General features: G+C 39.9%; 1 protein-coding gene across 14 annotated transcripts in view; it reads left to right on the top strand.

The window, feature by feature from the left end:
* The window catches only part of DMD (dystrophin), a 1840970-nt gene extending 1820776 nt beyond the window's left edge, over window positions 1-20194 (top strand). For 9 of the 14 annotated variants that reach the window (XM_045507265.2, XM_045507267.2, XM_045507235.2 and 6 more), the window contains 2 exons: window positions 4225-4317; window positions 17635-20194. In XM_045507265.2, the coding sequence (XP_045363221.2) occupies window positions 4225-4317; window positions 17635-17732 (191 nt within the window). In that variant the 3' untranslated portion in view covers window positions 17733-20194. Of the gene's footprint in view, window positions 1-4224; window positions 4318-13002; window positions 13035-17634 lie in introns of all 14 variants that reach the window. The other 5 variants (XM_045507258.2, XM_010970175.3, XM_010970168.3 and 2 more) reach the window with 1 other exon arrangement.
* The last annotated feature ends 4033 nt before the right edge of the window (window positions 20195-24227 follow it).

Raw genomic sequence — 24227 nt, 5'->3', positions numbered from 1 at the left:
ACATTTTTCCAAAGAAGACACACACATGGCCAAAAGGTACGTGAAAAGGTGCCGAACATCACTAATCACTGGAAATGCACATCAGAGCCACCATGAGCTAGCATCTCACACCTGTTAGGGTGACCATCATCAAAAACACAAGCAGTGGGGCTGGGCCAGGAAGAGAGCCACGCCCGGAAGCTGTTCTTCAGGGGAGGGTTTGAGGAGCTGGCAGCAGTGGTCTCCCAGGAGGAATTCGAGACAACTTGCTGCTGCTGGGAAGAGTGGTTGGGGCGGCAGGGCCTCGGGTCTGACTCTGCCACCCTGTGATGCTCACTGCATCCCTCACAGCTCCTCCTCTCCTGGCCCCTCTACCTGGACCTGCAGTTACTTCCCCCAGAACAGGGGAGTGAACTGCCCATCCGAGGGCCACGCGCTCTCTGAAACTTTCTGGTATCATATACTGAATGAACTGAGTCCAGTTTTCTTATATCATTCATTTTGAAATCACATTTGTGAAAGCATATATTTTCAATCGGAACCTGAGACCCATCTCTGCAATTCATGACTATGCCAATTGCCACAAACATTTTAAGCACTTTAAACAAACACATGAATTATTCCTCAATTCAACAAAAAAGTATTAAGACTATGAGTTACGTTTACATTTGTAACTATAGTGATGAATGTTAACCAAGCTTATTATGGTAATCAATTAGCAGTATATACATATTTCAAATACTTATGTAGTACACCTAAAACTAACACAATGTTATATGTCAGTTATATCTCAATAAAAATAAATACAAAGGAATAATAGCTACTAATTTCAGTATCTTTCACCACCATTCAATACTCACCAGCTAATAATCAGCATCATTTATATACCATTAATATTATAAGAATGTAAACACACCATTTTTATGTAAAATTGAAACCATCTACCATAAATCATAATTTTAAAAGTCACTGAAGGTAAATATCAGGTACTAGATAAATTTTTTTTTTCCTTCTGAAAAACTGGAGAAAGGCAGGAAAGGTATAGGTTGGAAATTGCCTAAAAAACAAAATATGTGATTTAAATCACTAATCCAAAGGAAAACAATGTTGAGCATATTTGCTCATACACAGCCCCCCTTTTAAGAGAAAATCATATTCTAATACACAGGTTCTTTTTGTGTAAAGAGAAAATAGTTTGCTTGGGTGTAAACAAAATCATAAGTATAAGGATTCTTGTGTCTCAGCTGCACAGACTGGCTCAAATCACTTTTCAGGCAAGTAGAACCATTATCGTCGTTTCAATTAAGGAAAAGGAAGTGAGTTGGATGGCCTTTTATCCCTTCAAGAAAACCTACAACTATGGTGCATTTCGGAAGACTTAAAGAATATCTTGCCCATAGCAAACTATTTCATTTCTTTTATCTCAGGTTAAATTGAGTTATTTCACTTCTTTTTTCCTTCAGTTCAGCAATGTCTATCATATCATGCTGTATCAGAGTACTTTTAAAACTTTGACTATGTCTTTCCTTATTTTGAAACATTCATTTTTAAGATGTTTCAGTCATTTCTTTGGCCCAACTTCATTGTAGCCATGAAACCTATAGCTAATAATCCAAAACGGATTTTTATGCATGTCTGTGGGAATCACCTCGGAGTAAAGTCAAACTGAAGAATTAATGCTAAAGAATTGCCATTAACTCACATGAAAAAATGCTCAGTATCACTAATTATCAGAGAAATGCAAATCAAAACTACAATGAGGTATCACCTCACACCAGTCAGAATGGCCATCATTCAAAAGTCCACAAATGACAAATGCTGGAGAAGGTGTGGAGAAAAGGGAACCCTCCTACACTGCTGGTGGGAATGCAGTTTGGTGCAGCCATTATGGAAACAGTATGGAGATTCCTCAAAGGACTGAAAACAGACTTACCATATGACCCAGCAATCCCGCTCCTGGCCATATATCCGGAGGGAACTCTAATTCAAAAAGATACACACAGACCAATGTTCACAGCAGCACTATTTACAATAGTTAAGACAGGGAAACTGCCTAAATGTCCATCAACAGATGACTGGATAAAGAAGTTGTGGTGTATTTATACAAGGGAATGCTACTCAGCCTTAAAAAAGAATAAAATCATGCCAATTACAGCAACATGGATGGACCTAGAGATTAAGTGAAGTAAGCCAGAAAGAACGAAAAATACCATATGATAGCACTCATATGTGGAACCTTAAAAATAAAAAAGATACAAGAGGACACTAATGAACTCATGTACAAAACAGAAAGAGACTCACAGACATAGTAAACAATTTCATGGTTACCAGGGGAAGGGGCGTGGGAAAGGATAAATTGCGGAGTTCAAGATTTGCAAAGGTTAACCACCATACATAAAAATAGATTTAAAAAACCAAGTTTCTTCTGTACAGCACAGGGAACTATATTCCGTATCTTGTAATAACCTTTAATGAAATATATATATATATATATATATATATATGAATATATGTAGGTATATGCATTACTGGGACATTATACTGTACACCAGAAATTAACCCATTGTAACTGACTATACTTCAGGTTAAAAAAAAAAAAAAAAAGGTGCCTCCTCTTCCCCAGTTCGGCAAAATTTTGTATCGGTAATGGAACAAAGAGATGTGATCGACCCTGCGGTTGTCAGCCTCCTCTTCCTCCTGGAAGTATTTAATTCATTCCATCCTCTTCAGATAATGGCAGTTTAAAACCACAGGCAAAAAGAAACTAAAGATGCTGAATTTCACTTTTTCATTGCTAAAGGCATAAATATAAGCAAGCAGTATGTATATGTGGATGGGCAGATAGATATTGTACTTCCTTTTCCACCTTATTACCTAATTTCTTCAGCATTCATTTCCTCTCCTCAGAATATCAGAGGTTTCCTATGGTATGTTACCAAGATACAGACTCAGGGTTTTTGTCTACCCCAGGTCCTTACCCCTCCTTTCTAATAATGGTATACAGCCTCACATCCACCTAGGATATGATTTTGTCTAAATGGGGAGCATTGCCAAAGATTCTTTTAGCTTGTACTTTAAAAAAGAACAATGAAAACTTGATAATAAATGCAGGATTATAATCATAGTCGAAAATCCAAGTGGCATAGACCAAAGGAAATGACAAGCATATTTAAGTCATTAAATCACTGGCTCCCCAGTCATTTCTAACTCTGATGTGAACCTGAGGTTGTCCTTAAGCATGTCCATTACTGTTGATTTGCCGAAGCAAGGTCTTGTTTTAAATGGAAGTAACAATGTGCAGAACAAACGGAGCTTCAAAAGGACTTATTTTCATTATTGGAAGATTGGATGTTATGAAAAATTACTTTCAAATGACCTTCAAAGTAAGTTCAAAATAACTGTTTGCACTTAAGAAATTTCTTCCTTGCTGCAAGTGCTGTATTTCACTGACACATGAATACAGTAGAGACACAAATCGACAAAATCTACAAGGAGATTCCCACCCCCAGAGGAAGAACATCCATCGCTAAGCTCCTTTCCATCCACTTCCTCATTCTCTCCTCCCATGAACAAATTCTCAAACATGGAAAAAACAGTTTCCCTTTACAAGCCTCCAAACACATAATTATGATGAAGTAGCCCCATGTAACAAAGAAGAAAGGAACGTAACTTCCCAGGATAGCGCGTATCTACACTCCTTAGAATATCAGTATTTCATTACCGATATAGGTCATCCACAACTCTTATTTCTCCCTGTTACATTGGACTTTAAAGGTACTTGAGCTTTGTTTGTATTTTTGGTTAAATGTCACAGGAACAAGTGGGGAAAATACTGCAGTGTCTACACTCCTTTCTTACCTTCCTAAAGTGAATGCAAAATGTCACATTCTTCTTTTGTGTTGAAGAGACACTGCAAGTGTGCGATAATAACTTTTTATTACAAGAGGAAACATTTCACATTTGTTAATGGGGCATAAACTTACAGCAAGTTTATCTTAACTTCTAAGCAGATACACAGTTTTTTCCCCCAAAGATAATGACAGATAAATCCTGGCATGAAATTCTTCTTCCCTTGGAGGAACTGTTCCTGAATTATTAAGCTTCGGGATTTTTATGTATGTTATTTATGAACAAGTAACAATGAATTTATAATGGATTTTAAAATGCCATCATGAACGTTTTCTCTAGTTCCTCTATTTTTCCCTTAAGTGTAATTTGCCATTATCTGTGTTTGCTTTCATTAAGGCGAGGAAGATCTTCTCAGTCCTCCCCAGGACACAAGCACAGGGTTAGAGGAAGTGATGGAGCAGCTTAACAACTCCTTCCCCAGTTCAAGAGGTAAGCTCCGCTATCCAGAAGTCACTCAGACTTACTGGACATAGGCCATTTGTTTCCACACCCAACGAGGATGTGTTAGTTTCCATGTTTAAATAAACAGGTGCTGACAAACTTCCAATATGGGATCATTGTTACAAGATTTTATTTTCAAATGTGAACGTCTGGTTTGGAGTATTTTGAGTTCAAATACCTGTGTAATCAAGATGTTTCTAAAAATAAGAATACTAACTTCCATTTATAAAGTATTTTTACTTGTTTGGCACATTAGTCTGAAGAGTTAACTATGAGATAGCTTTCACTTCAAGAGCAATTATTAAGTGACTTTTAGAGACGAGGAAATTAATGCCCTGATGGTGCCTTTGCCAGGGACATACAGCTACTCTGTGATACAGCGAGGTGCAGTACATGCCTAGTGTATGGTAGTGGTGGGGACTCTGGCTTGCAATCTGATGCCCTTCGTTTATATTTAAAACCTGTCTCTTACCCCATCAATTAAAGATAGGTACAATAAAATCTTTATGTAATACTTTGTTACTTTTTTCACCTCCATACCGTCTTCACAAAGAAAGGCATTAATATTATTTACTTTAAATATTAATATAGCTTAATATTGTTTATTATTATTTCTCCCCATCTCTTTGACCTTGTATATTTTGCCTCTGCTACCAAAAAAACAGCATTTTACGCTACTGATTTTTCCTACCAGCCAGTATCAGGTGCCTTGCTTCATCCAAAGAGGCATCTTGCTATTGTTAGTTTTTCAAAGTTTTTATTTTGGTCCATGGCCCTAACAGAAAACAGTCACTGACCCACCCACTCCCCTCTTCAATGATTAAAAAGAATGGCAGACAGCAATGGGGACTATAGTCAATAATACTGTATGGCAAATTTGAAATTTGTTAAGAAAGAAAATCTTAAGAGTTCTCATCACAAGAGAAAAAAAATTGTATGCTGAGAAAAAACTTTGTCTGTGACAGATGGTAAACAGACTCACCGGGGTGATCATTTCACCACGCATACAAACGTCCAATCACTAGGTTGTAACCTGAAACTCATATAATGTTGTATTTCAATTATACTTCAATTAAAAAAAAAAAAGAATGTCAGTGGTCACTCTGGGAGCTAATAGAGGAAATTCTGGAGAAGCCAAGGAGGGAAGCAGAAGGCTTTGTGGCCAGTGATTGGCACCCCTAATGGGCAGCCAGGGAGAAAAGGGCGACAGAGAATCTGGCTATTTGTTCCTCTCCATAAGGGCAACGAGGAGGGTGTTTTGAGTCATGTGTTTTTCCTATCTTTTTGTTCAGTGTCAGTTAACAATGGCCATTTCCCAGCTATTTGATGTGCGAGTGAACGTTGTGCAGCGCACATTAAAAGCAATAGTGTTCTGATAGAGCGTTGCTAAGGAACCATCAGGGGAAGCTAATTTTAAACGTCTGCACCAGCCATATTTTCACCACTGAGCACCTCTGATGTGTTGGTCTTAACAGATAAAAATCTTATGTTTTCCACCCACCTCCTTTCCCCCACCTGCCACCCTCTTCTCCATCCTGTCTTAGCTCTTTCCTCTCCCTAGATGCCATGATTCATAATGAGAAGACTGCAGACTGGCTTCACATAAATCAAATGTGTTCACCTCTACCCTGCCAGCCTTTACTAGCACCTACTGTGTACCAGTGGAGGTGTTAGGGATGCAAAGAAGAAATGCCAGGCTCCTTGCCCTCAAGGTGCTTATGGTCAGCTGGGGGTACAGACTTCCCAAGAAGTTCATATCACAGCGCGGTAGTGTCACTGCTGTGACACAGAGGTGTACGACAGGAGAGAGCCCTAGGAACGCCCTTTTACATCAACAGGACAGGGGTAGCCTTGAGCAGAGAAAAGTGTCTTCCTCAAGATCACAAAGCTACTAGCGGGGCCCGAACTCTGGGCCCCACACCTCACACACATTTCATTGACCCTAAGACGTGAATCATCCCAGCCCTTTGAACTGAAAGCTGGTTTCCCTGCTGTGGGTGAAGTTAGTGTCAGTGCCCTGGGCATTTCTTTCACATCTAAACAGCTAGAGTATAGCAGAGGAGAGGCTACAGCAGGGCTCCAGCCTCTGCTTCCCCAGCACCAACCCTTTTGATCTCTGGGCCACCCTAATCATCTTTAAGGTGATATTTTTGTACCTTCTCCCTGCGTCCCCCCTTTTGGAGTCCCTGAAGCCTGACACCACATGAGTACGGAAGATTAGAAATATACCTCCTCTGATACGGCATTTCGCAGTCAGCATCTCTGATGTTTGTTATATTTACTTGTACAGTGTTATTTACATGGAAACCTGGGAAATTCTATTCAGGTCGCCTGGATAGTGTTTACTAAATTAGTGCTTTCGGAAGCATATCATCCCCTGACTGCTAACTTGAGTTCTCAAACAGAGGATAAGGGGGCTTTGTCTGATACCGATTCCATTAACTCAGTTCCTACTCACTCAGTAGTAACCCTGGTGACCTGAGAGAATTCATTCATTTCCCCGAAGAATACACAATCAAATAAATAAACAAAAAACACGTAACAAGAGAGTAGATAAGGTGCTAGAAGATCTGGCTAGTTTTTCTGTGATGCCATGACCTTGACATTTTTTCTTTTTTTTTTTTTTTTTTTTTTGCTGCTTCCTACCAAATTATGTCTTATTATAGGACCTTTATGATTTTGCACCTAATTACACTGTGTGGGTTTTCCCCCTCACCACCAAGCAATTCTCTTACACCAGCTGGGTGTCCTACAGTTCAACTCAATTCTCACGCTATCTACCCAGAGACAGGCTCAGAGCCCACAGGTTAACGGCTCAGTCTCACACGACTGCCTCTCCCTTCCTCACTTCTGAATGCCAATTGCAAGTCCAGGCTGTCCTCTGTGCTTCTGACCCACTGGCTGTAGACTAGAGATTCCCATGACTCTCTTCTTGGGTTTGATTAATTTGCTAGGGTGGCTCAAAGAACTCAGAGAAACATTTTACTTACTAGATCACAGGTATATTATAAAAGGATGTAACTGAGGAACAGCCAGATGGAACTGATGCTTACGGCAAAGTATGGGGAAAGGGTACAGAGCTTCCATGCCTCTCCAGGTGCACCACTCTCCTCACACCTCCGTGAATTCACCAACCCAAAAGCTCTCCAAACTCTTTCCTTTTGGGTTTGTATGGAGGCTGCATTATGTAGGCAGGATTTATTAAATCTTTGGTGATGACTGAACTCAACCTCTAGCCCTTCTCCCCTCCCTGGAGGTCAGGGGGTAGGACTGAAAGTTCCAACCCTCTTATCACTTGGTTGCCTCCCATGGCAACCAGTTGCCATCCTTAGGTACTTTCCAAAAGTCAGCTCCATAACGTAACAAAAGGCACCTTGCTGCTTCTCATCACAGGAAATTCCAAGGCACTCTGTGCCTGGAAACGGGATGAAGACTATAGTTTTCCTATTATAAAATCATAATATCATACCTTTTTCTCCATATATTTAAATACATAGAAAGTCTCATCATTGTAAGAATAGGCTGATCATCAGTGTACCCTAAAAAGTGCCTTTGTGTCTAACTAAAAGCATTTTTATTTTGAAATAATGGAGACTATATAAATATATATGTGGAGGATTTAGTGGGAACATCTTACCAATTAGTAGGTATATTAGGTTGATATTAAGCAGAAAATCTTAAAATTTCTAACATTGTGGGATCAACAGACTCTCCCAAATGGAAAGGTCTTGAAAGGTCATCTTCGCATCTTTGACATTCAAAACAGTGGCTTTTGACCTTTTTTGACCATTATCCATAATTAAGAAAAACATTTTACACATCAAACTGCAATAAAGATATGAAACAAATTATTTGTGTGTATCTGTACACACACACATGTATATATCCACTGTGTATACACCACACATATATGTATATGTCACATAGATACAAAGGTCAGAAACAAGTTTTATGAAACAGTTCTTTCTATACTGCATATAATTCACATTGTTTCTGTTTTATTTTTTTAAAAATAAAATGCTGCTTGCAACCCACTAAATTGATTTTCTGATCCAGTTATATTCAATAACTTATAATAACCTTTATTGGAAAAGAATATGAAAACAAATATATGTATGTGTGTGTATATATATATATATATATATATGTATACATATGCATGACTGTGACATTATGCTATACACCAAAAAGTGACACATTGTAACTGACTATACTTCAATTAAAAAAATTTTTTTAAAAAACTGTTCTAACTGATCTCAATTTTCCTTTCCCAGGTTAATATCTTTTTTAAAAAATTACATTTTAAAAGTTTTACCATGGAGGTTTCTGCCAAGACTTTGCTAAAACTCAGAGGCCACTGTATTTTTAATATTTAAGTTTGCCATCCACGTTCCCATTGTAGTGTTAGGAAAAATGAAGTTCATGGTTGCTACAGCTGTTTCAGACAGCTGTTTGAGTAACTTGAAACAGATGTCAGAGCCAAAGGTCTGACATTTAGTGGAAATGTGCTATTAAATACCATCTCCTGGTTTACTTAACCCTGCTAGGTAATTGCCCACAGAGGAAAAGACTTGTTTGTAATATTATGTTTTTCATAAATACAAAGCATATAAATAAGGGAGTTACTGTGTACTGTAAATTCACAAGTTTTCTGTTACCCTTTGCCACAGTTTTGATTTAGTGCTTAAGTCTTAAAGTATCAGCTAATGTTCATCTTCCATTTCCACCAGAAGTGCCTGGATGCCCTAAGAAGTTAAGAGCCTTGTTCATGGCCATTCAGCAAGTTAAATTAGGCTTCAGGTCTTATCTTTATGGCCTTGCCACACTGTTACACAAATTAATAAAGGGTGGGCGCACGCTTCTCTACATAGTGATTAACTGATAGCCAGCAGTGTCCTGCATAATGGCCACTATAAACCGCAGGGAGTTCAAGGTGTGAATGTGCCCGTGTTTAGCTTGGCAATCATATCTTTCCTGATTAATCTTTATATACAGTTAGTTATTCATAACCACTTGAGGAGTTTGAGTGCCTTGGTGTATATTCAACACAGACTATTAGCCAATTTCTATCTATATAATGTATTCCTCTGTCTATAAATAGATGTAGAAGTTGAATTCCACTGTGATAAAAATTATTATCTACCCTAAGACAGTTTCTAAATCGCCACCATTATGCTATCAGAACACTACATGGCTACAACAACCAATAAACAATTTTAAAATAAACTTTTTAAGCGATTTGTTCACACATCTCTGATCATTTAGCAGTCAAAGGTATTTTTATATGCATGTGTATTCATGAAAGAAATGCTCCCCTAGTCAGTAGTATGGTACTGGCCTCTCTAAAAATTAGGTTCCACTGTACCTAGATTAGTGATAGGATCCAATGTAAGTTCCTAGTACAGTAAGACAACTCAGGAAGCACTGAGCATTGCTATGCGTGTATTTCTGCTGCCTGTACAGTCTCTTACCTGCTGACCTGTGCCACATTACTTTTATCCCCAACAGCCCATGCCATCCTCTCCCTCTCATATACCCCTTCCCAGATAAGCCCACAAACATTCTGGTAAATGCTTCTCAAGCGACTCAACAGCTTTGCAAAATCTGCCATTTTCTAAAATTCAAGTCTTGCCGGTGGTTCTTTCATGGAAGAGCCACATAAAAAACAAAGGCAGCCGGAGGTACCCCGTGCCCCCTTTCGGGCACCCTTTTCTTCCCCCTCGGCTTCCATAAAGGATTTGAGCTGTTCTGTTATTCCTTTATACCAGGGGCCAGCCAACTACAGTCTGTGGGCCAGGTCTGGCCCACTGCCTGTCTTTATAAATAAAGTTTTATTGTAACACAGCCACACCCACGCATTTACATACTGTCTATGGCTGCAGTCTCACACCAGGTGCAGAGTAGTTGTGGCAGAGTTGGATAGTTGCTACAGAGACTGTGTTACTTGCAAAGCCTAAAATATTTACTATCTGGCCCTTTACAGAGAAAGTTTGCCAACTCCAGCTTTACATTATTAAATTGTTGCCTATTCTAGCTCATTACATATATACAGCCACAGATTTCGGTGCTGATCAACCTTCAGGTCAACAAAACTTCTTTTGAATTGCTTCATACATTTATATCCATGTTCACCACAGATCCTGTGTGTTTCAAAAAGTATAGCCATTTGAATTTTCTTTCACTTGTAATGAAACAGAAATCCTACAATGGGATTCATTCTTCCTTAACTTTTTAAAGCAGTCAGTGAACTGAGACAAAGAAACCAATAAAGATACCCCAAAACAGTAACGTCCCATGATTCTGACTCTCAAAAATGACTTACAAGCAACCATCACAAGTTCATCCGAGGAAATGAGACTTCCCCAGACCTCACCGTGCCCTTTATTTAGACTCGGAACTCCCCAGCACACTTCCCTTCTCTTGTGACTCATTTCCTGACAGACAGCACACCACACTGCCAGATGGACTCCCTAACTGAAGGTCTAAGGCAACTCATTTCCCAAGAATGTATTTTTGAAATAAAAGTTTCATCTGGTACTTTACTTATTGGTAAAGACTTTTTTTTTAATTCAGCCAATGAGCCTCTATTTTTGTCAGTGCGGAAACTACTCCTAGTATACATAAAACACAGTATTTGTTAGAACTTTTTCTAAACAAAAAGTGGACCTTCCTTTTGTACTATGCTAATGAGCACATGGAAACCGAAGTGATGAGGGAGAATTGTGAAAGAGGCTAGGGTTCACCTCACTCTGGGAGGTCCATTTCACATGAGTCTGAAGTACCTGAGACAAAACCCAGATCGTCTGCTGCATCTTCAGCGGTGACCAGTTGATACGGAGCTCCGAACATGGTTTGCGGCGAAGTAATAAAGATAGCTAACTTTTATCATTCTAGGAACCACAATTACATTCTGAAACTAAATCATACGGTTTTCTAATAGCACTGTCCTGCCTAAAGTTCTGAAGTTTAAAACAACAGGCCCAAGTTACAAGTCAGAACGAGTTACCCGCTGTTGGCGTCCAAACTAAAGGGTAGCAGGCCAGGCCAAGTTGCCTAAAACACCAAAGGACTCTTGGCCGTGACCTAGTGGCTACCTTATTAATTCAGTTCAGCCAGCGTTTATCAAATACCCAGAGTGTCAAAGTATAGTAGACGTATCGGGGACAGACGGGGACATAAGCAAAGTGTGGGCCCTGCCTTCACGGAGCTCACAGTCTTGTAGGGGAAGGGAATGAACTCCACCACCAGGCAGTATGACCATGAACTAAGAGATTCTTTAAAATGTTTGCTAAAGGAGTCAAAAAGAATGGATAAATAATTCACGTTGGGATTTGTCTGAGCCATCAAGGATGAAGTAACGTTCACCCCCTTTCCTTTCCCCCTCTTTTTTCTGGTTTGAGGAGCATCATGAGTATCTTGACCATGCTTATAACATGCACTTTTTGTGTCCCCAGGAAAACTCTGACTCAGGAAAATTTAGAAGGAAGGAAGGAAAAGAGGGAGATGGAGGGAGAGATGGTCTACTTAGTAAACCTTTAAATGTACACTAGAATTTTGAAACCCTAAACTTGAATTTTTAAAGGTTTCTTTAGGGGTAGTAGCTCCAGACCTCTACGTTCTAGACTAGGCCTTCTCAAACTGTTTCAGGGAGATGTAGGGATTCTTGGAGCCCCTGAGCATGGCTGGTCATGAGGGAAGAGAGATGCTGTACACGATCTCACAGCTCTGCCTGTATCTGCTCTAAATACTGGGATTTCATGGAAGATTGTTTCAGGAAGTGTCCCATTGCTAAAGCCAAAGTTTGAAAACCAGCATTTTACTTAGAAGACCCCAGAGATAAAAAAGAAATTGCATGCCCAAGATATGCTAGGTATGGTCAGAGATCCCTAATTTTCCGTCCATTTATAAATTTTACCATAGAAAACCTTTCTCATCGTAATCTGCTTTTCCAAAATACATAAATGCATACACCTGTAGGATTATGTAAAACAAACTAGACCAATGGGTCTTTGGCCACCGACTCTCAAGGTTCCTGGTATCTGTTGAATTATAAGGAGGAAGTTGAAGGCTCATTCCTAGATCTGGCTCTGTGTCTTGCCCATAAGTGGGACTTCCTCCTTCCTCCTTTGTTTCGATTTTCTCATATGTCCCCAGTCCCATCACGGGCATGCTCAGCTTCTATCAAATAGGACACGTCTACCCTCTAAGGGCATTCTGCCTTGCATTTGGGGTGTGGACTTTTGGCACGCAAAGCCAACTACTGTTTGTGTTTTGGTGTGTTAATTGTCAAGTCCACAATAAAGGGATTCAGATATTTTTGGACAGTAAGCTTGAGATTCTACAGTTGCCCTTGAAAACAGTGCTCGATTTATCAGACTTCTATGCTGTGCCAGCATTCATCCAGCTTAACACGTGAGCTCTGTGGATTCTATAAGTGATGTCTCTTGGACCATGTTATCTGTTGACACCAACTTTAAGTGTATGTAAAGGTTATTTGACTGGATGTGTCTTTTGGGTTTTTTTGTTCCTGTTTTTTTTTCCAGAAGGGAATAAATGAATTGTCATCTCAACATTTGTTTGGTAAAAGCAGCAAACTGGTATGAAACTGTATATTTATGCATGTTTTTTTTCCCTTTCTGATATCTCTGCCTCTTCCTCTCTCTACTATTAAAGGAAGAAATACCCCTGGGAAGCCAATGAGAGAGGTTAGTGAGATTCAGGCTCACAGCCATGGCTTCTGTCTGTCTCATCCCGCTTTGTTTGGCGTTTGTGTAAAAATTGTGTGCGTGCACGCGCATGTATGTATTACACATGTCATCATGCGAGGATGGTAGTCACCTCTCCACTTGCAGCTCATGAGGAACATTCCTCAAATGTTCATTGGCATTGTCATCACCATGACAACAGGACCAGGGGTTGGGGGAATGAGAATCTCTTTAAAACAGCAACCCTTTGCAGTCCCTAGGTTGGAATCCTGCAATTCATCATCTGTTGCCATTTGCAACACAAACAAAATCTTCAAAATAAATTAGGCTTGAACATAACAGATAAGTCATGAAGCTTCCTTCTACTTCCAGGATCCTAGCATTTTCTGCCAGCTGCCTTGATTTTTATTCTTCTGGGATGACTTCATTTTGTTTTTGTTACCTTTTTCCTGGTTCCTATACTCTTTCTTTCCCACTTTAGCTAACACTTTTTGAGCACTTACTGTATGCCAAGGACTTCTCTAAGCACTTGCCATCCTTTACATTATGTAATCTTCACAACAAACCTATAGGTTGGTACCCTTATTAACCCCATTTTACAGATAAGGAAACTGAGTCAATGAAAGGGAAAGCAGTGTGTCCAAGGTGACATGGCCAGGATTTGAATCCGGGTAGTCTGGGTCCAGAACCACACTCTTAACTTTTATGTTTTACTGCCACTTAGAAAATGGTATATGAAAAGCATATGTCATCTCGCTTACCTTTTTTTTTTTTTCCCTTACTTGACATTTGGAGCCAGATAGAACAATAACCAACTAGGGATAAAAACTAAATGTCGGAGTCTTAAGGGATTTTTAATGCCTTTCATGAGTCGGGCACAGCATTATTACGGAGTCTGGTTTGGGGTTTTACAGTGAAAGCTGCTTCATACGTCTACCAGGAATATTGTCTATACATTGAATCACCTAATGAAATGACATCGGATGACAAAGTGTTGAGTGACAGCCCAAGTGAAACAAGATTGCCCTCACCAAGAGTGTAGCGTGAAGGACGTGAGAGGTAAAGAAAGGTCTCCCATAGGTGGCAAAAGCACATACTGTTGTGGAAGACGGACTGGATGGGATGAGAGTCCTTTATATGAGAAGGTTCTGGATCCTTAGCAACAGGCTAGACCGAAGTAGCCACTGATTCATTTAAACATAAGAAGTCATACTGGAAATCCTCCGACGCCATGCCATGCAAATCTAATGAATTTAATGATCCTTCAGCGTGTCTATACCAGTGCTCCTCTCCAAGGCTTGCTTGGGACAGTGGGGTCCGAGGGAGGGAGTGGTGGGCTGGGAGGAGAAACAGGAAACTCCTGAATCGGTGAAGCATTGACTGTTCCTGGCGGTTTGCCTTCTTATATGAGACTTCTTGGGGAATGATGGTAAGTGCCCCTTAAAATTTATTTTAACTCGCGGTAAAAAGTTGCACCATATTTTTAACCACCCTGAACATATTTGTTTCACGAACGAATTAAAATTCTACAGAAAAGGCCAGCGCATATAGTTGAAGTCACGTAGGTATTTGGAAACTTTACTACCTGAGGTCTGTTACAGTCAGATACATTTCCAGAAAGCCAGAGAATCCAAACAAGAGTGATTTTTTTAATACTACGAAAATACCCCAAATGTATGGTAGACTACATATTTTTTCAAAGATTAAATTACCAAAAAGTAAAGATAAGCAAATTTCACTCCAGGATGCTGGCTTTGCTTTGGCTAACTGAATGTTCACCATTTCTTTGGGAATGGTATCTTTTTTAAATACAGCGCCTGAGTGCTAGTGAGGTCTTGGATCTCTGCCAGAAAATCTCAATCCCAGTCACTGGGGAAAACGACCCCCTGAGGCAGAGGTGGCTTGTGGGACCCAATGTGTCGGGTTAGTACCAGCTTGGAGAAACACACAACTTCCCTAATGTTAAACGTGGGGTGCCTTTCTGTTCAACAATCCCTGCTTAAGAACGGATTAAACGAATACTTTATATATGCGAATTTTTATGTGAAGCTCCTCGCAGACACCCGACCCCTGCCTGCTTCCCAAGGCCTCGCATGCTCTTAGTACGAGGCTTTCATTTCGACTTTAGACGGATCTGTCAGGTAAAATTAATGACCTCACTCATTTTCTGCCTTACACACATAGGTAACAGAACCAGGATACAAATCTGCTTTCTGTGTCCCTGTCACAGTGTGATTTTGTGCCTTCAGCAGGTTGAGGTATACGATTCTTTGGGGCAGTATTTTGTCAGAGACAATTTTTTTCTGGCTCTAAGGAAAACCTCTATGAAACCCATTGGAATTCTCATTGGGGTGAAACAGATACTTGTAAATAAAGTAATGAAAGGCATAATATAGACACAGTGAGGTGACTCCAAACGTTCATTATTCTAGCATAGGGATGGCCATGAGGTCATTTGTGAACATTTCACGGTCTGGACAGGTTAAAGGCCACCTACCATTTTATGAGAGTATGTGTGTTGCATTAAGAATCATGAACCTCTGTTTGACCTGATCACTTGTAAACAGCAGATACCTCTAGAACTCAGGCTCTTGAGAAACTCAAGCATTTTCCTCCCATTTAGTAACTGAACACCATTTGGAGGCACAGAAGTAGCACTGGGGTATGTCATCTATAAATACACTTACTTGTCTTTATGGTCTTTGGAACTGCAGTCTACACCTCCTAGCGCACCGTCTGAAATAGGCACTTTTGGATTGCTATCAATATGTCGATGGGAAAAAATGAGTTCCTCCCTCGTTTATGTTTGATAACACATTTCCTAGCTACCAGGTGGGCTGTACTATAGGCAGATGTGGGTAATGAGAAGTGGTTGTAATTATATTTTGGTATCAGGTCGTCATAGGCTTGCCTTTTGTTCTTACTGGCTTCGTTAGTTCCTGTTAAGATCGCAGGTAATTAAAAATTTGCAGTTAGTCCGTGTCTTCTCATTTATACGTGAATAACTGTGCAGGTTTCCCAGGGTTGTTGGGTACTCAAAGATAGATACGAAGGGAGCCCTCTAGCCTGGTGGCATCAGTCATATACTTGTGCTCTGAAGAGCAGCAAAGGACCCACTATGTTTTCCTGTGGTTTTTATATTTTAGAAAAGCCAAAGATGATTTTAGTTCTTCACTGAGGGCTGCCAAACTGTTGGCCCACTCTACGAATAGTGCATGTGCTTTGTTAAAAGTTTTTATATTTGCAATCTCAACCAAACTCCAGACTGATTTTTAAAGGCATAATTAGTCCTCACTGAAACTCTCTGCTCTAATAAAACTCAAAGAGATTTACAAACTTGGTCACCTTAATATAAATGGCTGAATGGCATTAGACTTTTAATAAGTCTTACCTTGATCTGGTGCCATTGCTGTTTAAGTGCCTGCCTGTGAATCCTCTTCAGATCCTCTCATATATTTAAAAACGATATGTCTGTTGAAATAAATATTAGAACAGAATACCTGCCCAAGTCTATCTTTAATTTTTATAGGGATTTTAACAGTTATTATGGGAATCTGTAAAGTTGATACATGGCAAGGTAGTAATAGCCTAGTAAAGCATTTTTAGTTTCAAAGGCAGTACTTGAATAGAAGAATGATTTACTAATGTCCAAGAATTAAAATTAGCTGTATAAAAATATGGGGCATATACAGAAAGGCACGTAATAAAGTATGTCTCAGTTATCTTACTCTAGATCTGAGTTTTGCCACCAAGTACCCAGGGACATTGTGCCACTTTTGTGCTCCGTGCTGGGGGGTTAACGCTAGGTCATGTCACATTATTATTAAAAGGCTGGTAGTTAAACCCTCTCTTAGGAGGAGACCAAAAATGGAGTCACAGGCTACCCACATCCGTGCTCTACATGTGGGTCATATTCTAATTAAGCTCTAGAGTTATTAGGAACGCAAAGTGATTTTACTCAGAAGCTTCCTAATTCAAATATTAACAGTGTATAAAAAAAGTCATTCAAGGGAATATTTTTCAACCCAAGTAAAGACAGAGAGACAATAGTCATCTCCACCATAGCCTTACAAGTGAGCCAACAGCTTGAAACAACCTTGAGATGAAGATTTCGTGTTGTGGTGGTGGTCGTGAAGATATGGTAATGGCAGTAGGGTGGTGGCGGCAGTGGTGATAGTTACAGTGGCGACTGTCTGATAGTCAAAAAAAAAAACTGTAGTACAAGTACGTAGTAAATCACCCCCCACAACAAGGTGGCAAAGAAACATCCCATCATTAATTATTCCGATTATGACAGGAATCCTGTGCTTATCCATAGAATCCTTTTGATATATATTGACATTGGGAAGATGAGTGTAGTCTTTGACATTTTTCCATTTATATGACACTAGGAGCCTGATACTAACAATGTGGAATGGCTTCATTAACAAGGCTTTGCTTCTTCCTGGAAACTGGTGAAAAACCAAACCCTGTTGTGTAGACCCTCGATGCAGCGTCTGTGTTGTCTTCACTCGAAACGGGATGATTTCCCAAGTGGCAAAGAGTCGGGGTGACGTGATGTGCACCTTGTGTAAAGTCGGTCTTTCTTTTTGTTTTCCAGGACACAATGTAGGAAGCCTTTTCCACTTGGCAGATGATTTGGGCAGAGCAATGGAGTCCTTAGTTTCAGTCATGACAGATGAAGAAGGGGCAGAATAAATGTTTGACAACTCCTGATTCCCGCATGGTTTTTATAATATTCATACAACAAAGAGGATTAGACAGTAAGAGTTTACAAGAAAAAAACTATATTTTTGTGAAGGGTAGTGGTACTATACTGTAGATTTCAGTAGTTTCTAAGTCTGTTATTGTTTTGTTAACAATGGCAGGTTTTACACGTCTATGCAATTGTACAAAAAAGTTATAAGAAAACTACATGTAAAATCTTGATAGCTAAATAACTTGCCATTTCTTTATATGGAACGCATTTTGGGTTGTTTAAAAATTTATAACAGTTATAAAGAAAGATTGTAAACTAAAGTGTGCTTTATAAAAAAAAATTGTTTATAAAACCCCTAAAAAACACATATACACACACACATACACACACACACACACACACACACAAATTCTGAGGCAGCGCATTGTTTTGCATCCTTTTAGCGTGATATCCATATGAAATTCATGCCTTTTTTTTTCTTTTCTTGCATATTAAAGACAGGACTTCCTCTAACACCACCAAATGGCTACTTCACATTGCTCTTTTTGGAACTGCTGACAGAGTGGGACTGGCTGTGGGTTTCCGTTTTATATATCTATATGTCTATAAGTATGTAACTACTATAGGTATATAGACAAATAGATATAAGTTTCCAGAGACCTTTTAAATTGCTTGTTCAAATGCTCTTGCCACTTCCTAATGGAAAGAAATTGCTTCTGGTCATCCAGGCTTACCTGCTTGGTCTTGAATGAATTTTCCCTGGAGCCTGAAGCCAGAAGGAAACTACCACACTAAAACATTGTCTGGGGCTCCAGCTGTTTCTCATTTTAAACCTTCCACTGACAACTAGAGTACTGAATTTTTTAAGGGACATATGAATGAATACACAGGACTTACTATGTCAGAGTGATCCGTTGGTTGATATATTCAGCTTCCTGAACCGTGGCAGTGCCATGGTTTAGATTTAATGATGCTTTAGTCAAAGTCAGAGCATCAGAAAGCATTCTTAACTCCCAGAAAAGAGGACAACTAGGGTAGAGCTGGGGGCTATGGATTCCCAGCCGATCCCTGTCAGGGAGCCGGCCACTCTTGAAGGATTGGATGAATATTCACAACCTTACGTAGAGATCTTTATAATTACAACTAAATTATTCTTTTCTCACAGTCAAACAGCAGTGGGTGTTTTGGTTTTCCGGGGTTTTTTTTTTTTTTTTTTTTAGGATTTTCCCCCATTGCAGTGAGTTTGTAATTGCCGCAAGACTTCATTCAAAATAACCCTTGTGAAAATGTGTAAGACAGTAGCCCCATCGCATTGTGATGCTGTTAAATATCTACCCAGAAGCCCATGAACCATGTTTCCCTCCTTCGCATTTCTCTACAAGTAATTCCAGACAGGTTTGTAAGTGGGAATGCAAACTGATTCAAATGTTCAAGAAGGTACTCCAAGCCCTTTCTGGTGGATTGGGCAGGTTAAATACATAAACAAACACAATCATTCAAAAAGAGGACATTCAAGAAGACTAACTGGTAGGAAAAAGCTTTACTCTTTCATTTCATCTTATTAGTCTTTGATTTTTTTTATCATTCACTCAGCAGAAATCACTGTGTGACCTATCATTTTGCAAATCTGTTACCTCTTACATCAAGTGTAATTAACTGTTGGAGAGTAGGTTTTGTTCATTATTTTACTAATGATAATTAACATCAAACATGGCTTCTCATGCTATTTCTACCTCACTTTGGTTTTGGGGTGTTCCTAATACTTGTGCACCTGATTTCACGGCTTCACCACTTGTCCATTGTGTGAACATTTTTCTCCATTTTCTTTTTCCTTTATAATTTGCAAAAGAAAACCCAAAGCTCTAAGGTAACAAATTACACGAACATTTGGTTTTAGTCTTGCATTTTTTTTCCTTTTTGTGACGCTGGACTTTTTCTTTACCCAAGGATTTTGTTTTTAACCAGGACTTAAAACAAGGGGTTACTTTACTGCCTACTAAGAAGTTTAAGTTTCATTCTAAAATCAGAGGTAAATAGAGTGCTTAATTTTGTTTTAATCTTTCTGTTTGATCTTTTAGACATTAGTTCTGGAGTGAGTCTGTCAAAATATTTGAATAAAAATTGAGAGCTTTATTGCTACGTTTTAAGCATAATTTGGACATTATTTCGTGTTCTTTATAACCACCGAGTATTAAACTGTAAATCATAATCAATGTAACTGAAGCATAATCATCACATGGCATGTTATGTCATTGTTTTCAGGTACTGGGTTCTTACTTGAGTATCAATATATTGTGTTTTAACACCAACACTGTAACATTTACTAATTATTTTTTTAAACTTCAGTTTTACTGCATTTTCACAACATATCAGACTTCACCAAATATATGCCTTACTATTGTATTATATTACTGCTTTACTGTGTATCTCAATAAAGCACGCAGTTATGTTACAAAAAATATTCAGTGGACTGCACTACTTTATTTTTATTTTAGATATTTAACTTTTAAATAGGGAAGACTTTCATCTGGTTAAAAAATGAAAAATCTAGAAAGCCAAACAGTCAGAAGACCCTGACAACCCTATTTCCACCTCAGCCTCACTGCCCTCTGAGTAAATACTATTTCCTGTGTATCCTTCCACAGTGTCATTATTATATAAGCAATTATAAACAAATATTCCTACTTTTTCCCTTTTATTACACAGAAGAAAGCATTCTATGCACCCAGTTATATACCTTGGTTTTTTTTTAATTTAAGAATGAACTCAAGAGGTCCATTCTTAATTATACTGAAATAGATCTTTTCATTTCAATATGTAAAATGCTTCCTCATTTTTCATAGTTCTGTAATATTCCAGTGTGTGTTTGTGGGATATCATTTAAGTGGTCCCCTTTGGTGGGATGTGTGGTGTTTCAGTCTTTTGCTCTGACAAACAGTAACACACATCACTCATTTCATTATTTCATTTGTGAAAAAATCTATCAGTGGAACATATGCCTAGAAGTGAGATTTCTACATCAAAGGTGGCAAGCATTTGTAGCTTGGGAGGTAATTTCTGTGCAACAATGGTCATAGTGTTTGTTTTGTTTTCTGTTCCAGTAATAACAAGTATACAAATTAACCAGTTTGCAAGTTACACTTTGCTTTTCAAGACGTCTGAGCAATAGAAGTCACGCCTATTCTGAGGAGGACAGCCCTCTCATACACAGTCATGACCACCACCAGAGGGAGATCCGCTCAGCCCTGTCCCTCTCGGCTTCTGCCCTAGGCGCAAAGGAGGCTAGGAAACTGAGTGGCAATGTCAGCTCCTCTAGGGAGAGGCTGTCTTTGCCTCCCACCAGGATTCACGGAGAGGAGTCCCTCAACAGCGTTCAGATACTGCTGGTCCCATGAAATGACAAAAGTCCACTACGTATGACCTATTCCAGTGATTTGGGAAATAACAGGAAATGGTCAAGCTGATTTAAGAATGGTGTTAAATGGGTGTGGCACCTGATATGAATCACTAAGTTTTGGAGGATGGGGTGATGATGCCAACCTAAGTGACTACACTGAAAGATTTCCCTTGAAGTCCACATATACCAAGACTAATTTCCATTCTATTTAAGTGATCAGTTATCACCCCTGCCAGTCCCCAAACCTGCTTTTGTTTCAGACGCCCAGACTGGCTGTTTTGATGGCACTCAACTGGGTAATGGAGGAATCTTCAACACTTCAACCTGTCTGAGACAACTGTGCGTGGATGACTCTGAGGAGGGCATTTGGCTTTCCTGTTCACGCCTGGCACAGGCTGGAGGGAGGGAATTATTTCAGTTAAAAATTACAACGGATCGAGGTGGCGCAGTCTGTGCACCAGCCAGCAGAATGTGTGTTTGGGGGAGATCTCCAAGACGCGTGGCTGCGTTCTGTGGAGCTGCAGCAGGATTTCCCTGAAACTGCAATGCTCTGATGGCAGAATGAATGCCAAGGCAGGCACTGGCACACTTGCAAAGACTCTGCCTTCAAAGTGTAGGAAGGACAAGAATCGAATTCTTTCCCACAGTAGCAAAGCCAGTAGAGTAGGAAGCACAAACACATTCTTTGTTGCTCCTTCAGCTGCAGAGCACTGTGATCTCACAGACTTACCTGACAGCAGACGTGCCGCACCAGGTGATGTGCGGAGCGCGTAAAGTCTGGGCGTGTTTCAGAGTGGCTTTCACATACAGAAAACATACGGACAATAACTTTAGCCTTAATTTCTACACATATATATGTCTGTGTGCATGTGTATGTGTTTTACATATATTCAGGATAAAGTTTTAGTTCATCCACAACTTTCTAAAATGACATTTTAAAATAATTCAAACTTATAAAAAAAGTTACAATAGTACAAAGAACCCTCACATAGACTTTACTCAGATTCAACAACTGTTTACATTTTGTCCCATTTACTTTCTCCTTCCACACCCTCCCCTCTCTCCCTCCCCCACCTCAGAGCTGACCCTTGAACGACAAAGGGGTGGAGTGCCCAATCCCATATATGCAGTTCCTGTGTCTGCCGTCCCCCACGTTGTAGACTCAGCCATCCTCGGATCATGTCACACCGTAGTATTCACAGTATTCACTGCGATTAAGTGGACCCATGCAGTTCAAACCCATGTTGTTCAAGGGTCAGCTGTAGTCTGTTTTATTCCTGGACCATCCTGAGAGTAAGTTTCTTACATCATGCACCTTTATGCTAAAATACATCAGGTACGTTTCCTAAGAACTGACATTCTCTTGCATAAACACATTATAATTAACAAAAATTTTTAAATTAACCTTATACAAAGCTGTCATGTACTCCACAGCCCATATTCAAATGCTGACAACTGTGCAATGATTTTTTTTATAGTTATGTGTGTTTCCCTGGTCTGCTCTAGGATATAATTAGCGATTTAATGACATTTAGTCATGTCTCTTTACTCGCCTTTGCACTTATAGGATGTGCCTTAATTTGGGTTTGTGTGATGTGTCCACATGATTAGATTCAGGGTATGTGTTTTTGGCAGGAATAGGACATAAGCAATAATGTGTCAGTACATCATAGCAGGAGGCATGTATATAATGGTGGTATGTCCCATTCTCAGTGATATTAACTTTTATCACTTGGTAAAGGTGGTATCTCCAGGTTTCTCCACTTTGTAAACATTTTTAAAGCCTAATTATTCTTAAATTTTTAGGTTCAACTAGAAATCTAATTTTCCTGTATATCCTGTAGATGACCTCTGTATAATAAGAACACTCCCTTTCTGAGAGTTCCAGTTCAACATGGCCACATAGGAGCCTCCTGAACTCACTTCCTCCCCCAGGCACACCAAATCTATCTACAAATAGAACAATTCCCTCTGCAAGAAGCTTACAATCTATCCCACTCCTACACGTCAGGCAAATTAAGAAAAAAAAAAAAAACACATGGAAACAAGTAGAAGAAGCTGAGACAGGATGTCACCATAAACCTCACCCCCTGGCGTGGAAACACACAACCAGATGGAACTCGCAACTACCAGTTTCTCCCTAAATAGAAAAGGGTTTGAATCCATTATCTGGAACCCTAATTTTTAAGAACTCTACCAGAGACACAGGCTCCCCAAATATCTAGCTTTGAAAGCCAACAAAGCTTATGTCCATGAGACCTACAAGGCTATAGACTAAGAGACAGTCCTTAAAGGGCTCATGGCGGACTCACCATGGCTAACCCCCCAGGACACAGAGGCAGCAAACAGAAACACCCAGTCTTTCTTTGAAAGAGGCCAATTTGCTTATCTTAGTAACTGTGGCCTGAGGGGCAGTATCCTAACTGAACACACATCTAGGAGCTGACTACAGCGCTCCCCGGAGACCCCGGGCACCACACTGGTGCTCTCCTGTGCCTCGCTCCAGGTCACTGGTATCTCCCAGAAAGGAGCTTGTGAACACATCTGGCACCTCAGTTTCTGTGGCTACAGCCCAGGGGCCAGTATCATTTGGTCATTTGGTTTGGTAACCAGCGGGGGGTACACATCACTGTTGGGTTCCAGAAAAGTGTAACAAACATAGAAACAGTTCTTAACCAGCCATCCCCTCAGGGCGTCGTGTGGAGGCAGCAGACAGAAATGCCCAGTCTTTCCCCGAAAGATGCCTACTTGCTTATTGCAACACCTACAGCCCGAGGAGTGGGCTTCTACTATAATGCGCATCAAAGTCAGCCCGCAATGCTCTCCACGGACCCCAGAGCCAGTGCACATTATCTTCGTGCTCTCCTCTGCCTTGCTCCAGGCTGCCTGTACCTCCCAAAAAGGAGCTTGTGAACACGCCTGGTGCCCCGGTTTCTGAAGCTATTGCCCAGGGAATGCCCCGTGATTGCCTGGCTCCGGTGCCCAGTGGGGCTTACATTCACGGGTCCCACAGGATTGTAACAAAGAGAGAAGTAGTTCTTAACCAGCTATCCCCACCAAGGCACAGTGCAGAGGCAGCAAACAGAAACAACCACCT

Source organism: Camelus bactrianus, chromosome X, assembly GCF_048773025.1.
Source record: "Camelus bactrianus isolate YW-2024 breed Bactrian camel chromosome X, ASM4877302v1, whole genome shotgun sequence".
In the NCBI taxonomy this organism is placed as follows: Eukaryota; Metazoa; Chordata; class Mammalia; order Artiodactyla; family Camelidae; genus Camelus; species Camelus bactrianus.
This window is presented reverse-complemented; position numbering and strand designations above follow the sequence as displayed.